At 36.8% G+C, this 3,744-nt stretch overlaps 1 protein-coding gene across 1 annotated transcript in view; it reads left to right on the top strand.

Moving 5' to 3' along the window:
• LOC117177306 (glycine-rich cell wall structural protein-like) overlaps positions 1-3,284 on the top strand; it is a 5,747-nt gene extending 2,463 nt beyond the window's left edge. The window contains exons 3-6 of the mRNA XM_033367909.1: positions 797-1,233; positions 1,597-1,713; positions 2,079-2,415; positions 2,530-3,284. Coding sequence (XP_033223800.1) covers positions 797-1,233; positions 1,597-1,713; positions 2,079-2,415; positions 2,530-2,743 — 1,105 coding nt within the window. The 3' untranslated portion in view covers positions 2,744-3,284. The remainder of the gene's footprint in view (positions 1-796; positions 1,234-1,596; positions 1,714-2,078; positions 2,416-2,529) is intronic.
• Positions 3,285-3,744: the final 460 nt, after the last annotated feature.

Raw genomic sequence — 3,744 nt, 5'->3', positions numbered from 1 at the left:
CCAATTAGCACAAATGGTAAGTTCCGACAGTGCCTACAAGTGTGCCTACTGGCCGCTAAATGGCAATACCGGTTTCATATGTATACACCTGGTATATATAAAATCTTCCTCTCTGGTCTTTTGTAGGTTAGGTTGCAATTTGAGAAAGAACCAATTAATCTTATCTCATATAACTGGATATTATATTGCTCAACAATTATCGAAAAAACAGTGTGTATACAAACCTAGACATGTGTCAATCTGATTTCAACACAAAACTTTCCTGCAAACTTTAATATTCTTTTAGGTTTTCCCAATCATTTCTGTCTGCTGAGAATTACACCATACACTGTCACGATAGCACTTCCTATTTTCAAGCGAAACCGTCTGAGAGGGTTACAGCCAGACCGCTTCGATGAATCTTTGAAATTTTTGCAATCGAGTCTGTCTAAGAGGGCCAAGGCCAGAAACCTGTCAGACCGTCTTAAGTAGACGGTCTAGATTCGGTCTAGCCAGCCGATCTCTCTACATAAGACTGCCACGAAATTTTTCCACACGGGAAATAAGAAAAAATTCTAAGAAGCTGTAACAACATGCAATGAAATATTTATTTAAAATTCTCGTACTCAGATGTTAGTTTTGAAACTTAAAATTAATTTATGGGAAAAAGTTTAAAATCTCAGCCGTAAAAATGAGCTTCAATTTGTTTAAAAAAGAAATACTTTAGCCAATATGACATTTTTTTCAACAATTTTTACTACAAATTTTACTATAATAATACTACATTTCTATTAAGAAATAATTCTTTTCAATTCAGTGTACACATCAGAATACACCTGAAAGAACCGGAACACCAAGAATCAAAAATAATAAAAATCCATGATGACCATGGTCACGGAGGTGGAGGAGGTGGTGGAGGAGGGGGTGGTGTTGAACACATAGAATTTACTAGTCCTGGAGGCGGAGGTGGTTATGGAGGAGGCGGTGGATTCGGAGGTGGCCACGATGATATCGGAGGAGGACACGATTTTGGCGGTGGATTTGGTGGCTTCGGAGTAGGTGGAGATTTTGGCGGTGGCCACGGAGGTGGTGATTTTGGAGGACATGGGGGTGGCGGAGGAGGAGGATTCGGTGGTTATGGCGGTGGTGGTGGCGGAGGCCATGGGGGAGGATTCGGAGGAGGCGGCGGTGGCGGTGGACACAGCAGTGGACACGGAGGTGGTCATGGTGGAGGATTTGGAGGTGGTTTCGGAGGTATTCTTTTGTTTCTTTCTATTTCTTTTTTTAATAAATTAAGTAATACCAACTTTTGTGTGATTCTGAAAAATATGAATTCAACTACCTTTTCTTAATTTTTGTCTGCATAAAGTTGATACTATAAAACAATACTCAATCTTTGATATAATAATAGAGATGATTGCAATTAAATAGAAATCCTGAACGTATGTAAGCCTATTCCTACATTTTGCATTTTTACCAAATTCTGTTACCGCAAATCGTCAGTCCCCAGACGTACATACTCCTCTTCATAGAATAGGATGAAAAGTTTTCACTTTAAAAAATTTATTAGTTTTAAGGAAATATATAAAAATAAACTAATAATGTTTTTTATCATAGGCGGACACGTTGAATTCAGCAGCATAGGAGGTGGACATGGAAGTAGTGGAGGTTACGGAGGTGGCAGTGGTGGACACAGCAGTGGTCACGGTGGTGGATTTGGAGGTGGTTTTGGAGGTATTCTTTAATTTCGTTCCATTTATTTTATTAGTTAATTAAGTAATGTCGACTGAATGTGCGACTCTGAAAAATATACATTCAGCTCTCTTTTCTTAATTTTTACCTTTAATAATTTGGTACCATGAAACAATATTTAAACTTTCATCGAATAATAGAGATGATTACACTTAAATAGAAAGAATAAGCCTAGGTAAGAAAATTTTTATTCTTAAAATTCTGACTGAATTCGTCTCCTTATAATCTTCGGTCTCGAGTCTTCCTTAATCCTGTTTATAGATGTAGGATGATAAGCTTTTACTTGGAAACATTTGTTCAATTATAGGAAAATATACCAAAATAAACTCATGATTTTTTTATTACAGGTGGATATGGAGGTGGTGGAGGTGTTTCCAGCAATCATGGTAGTGGAGGCTACGGAGGAGGAAGTAGCTTTGGAGGACATGGAGGAGGAAGTAGTTTTGGAGGACACAGTGGCGGTAGTAGTTTTGGAGGGGGTCACACTACTGGATTCATAGCCAGCCCAAGCTTTGGAAGCTCCAGTAATGGTGGTGGTGGATACGGAGGAGGGGGTGGACATGGAGGAGGCGGTGGTCATGGAGGTGGTGGAGGAGGTGATGGAGGAGATGGTCATGGTGCAGACGACCATTCTTACGCATCAGCTAGTTTCGGAAATAGTATTTCCTCCGGATTTGGAAGCAGGTACTACTTTGTTTGACTCTATATTCGTGTATAAACTTCTTTACTGTTCCTATTTATTCCGCTTTAATTACTATTATTACAAGATTATGACTTTTTCATTGGAAACTTTTTTAGTGGACATGGATCATCTGGCCTAGGAGGATACAGTTCTGGAGGATCAGGTGGTTATGATTCATATTCAGGAGGACATGGAGGTGGTTCTTCCTTCGGCGGAGGTGACTCCTATTCTCTAGGTCATGGAGGAGGTTCTTCCTCATCTTCCTTCAGTGGAGCGGACTCCTACTCCTCTGGAGGAGGAGGTCACGGTGGATTTGCCGGTTATCCATAAAAATAATTTAATTAAACTTGATTGACGAGAGCTTTTATTTGCATAAGAGCTTCTACTTAAAGACTTTTCAAACACTAGCATTAAAGGTTGAAATTCAATAAGCGTGTTGTTACGATGATGATAGATATTTTTACTTTCATAAGCCTTCGCTAGTCTAGTAAATTAATTTTTGATTAGTTTCCTAAAAATATTATTATTATTATTGAAACCTAATTTTCTGATCTCGACTCAGACAAGTTTTGTGAAAATTTCGCATTTGTGTTTTAGATTAACGACATTGACTACGAAGATTTTGCAAAACTCTCGCTGTAACTGGGCGAATTATTTTTGTACGTAATTTAATATTTTTGAACGTATTGAAGATTTTTGTATTTGTTTTTGTGAGAACGAAATAGTTATGAGAAACGCAGCCGTTTCAAGAGATGTGATACGCAACTTTGTTGTTTCCGCAAAACTATTTCTTAACATACTGTGGCTGTTTTGTAAATATTTGTGCTGTTGAAGCGTTGGTTTTATAATAAAATATTGTTTACCTTTTTTAGAACGTGTAATTTTTCTTTCCTTATTTTACAATATGATAGGAATATCTCATAATTAAAGAGCTTCTATAAATTTTTCGTGATTAAAGAATTAATTTTTATAGTTATTACTTCAGTAATATAATTAATGATACATCGGACAAATATAGATCATTTCCAATTTTTTTAATCGTAATAAGTTTATTCGTAACATCCAGATGTTTTAGGTTAACATATTTAATCTGTAACTGTGGAACAGCCACACTGTAAATCCCAGAGATATTATTTATTTGAAGTTGGATAAAAACACTGCAAAGAATTGAGAACTAAAATTATCTGATGTCAGATTATTTTTATTACGAGGCAGACAAAACGTATCCTTCGTCGGATAATTGTAGTTGTCAATTATTTGCAGCATTTTCATCCAACTTCAGAGAAATAATATTCTTGGGATTTACTGTGCATATATATGTCACAGGTTAA

Source organism: Belonocnema kinseyi, chromosome 7, assembly GCF_010883055.1.
Source record: "Belonocnema kinseyi isolate 2016_QV_RU_SX_M_011 chromosome 7, B_treatae_v1, whole genome shotgun sequence".
Classification (NCBI taxonomy): domain Eukaryota; kingdom Metazoa; phylum Arthropoda; class Insecta; order Hymenoptera; family Cynipidae; genus Belonocnema; species Belonocnema kinseyi.
Note: the sequence above shows the minus strand (reverse complement) of the source record. Positions and strands in the feature narration are given on the sequence as shown.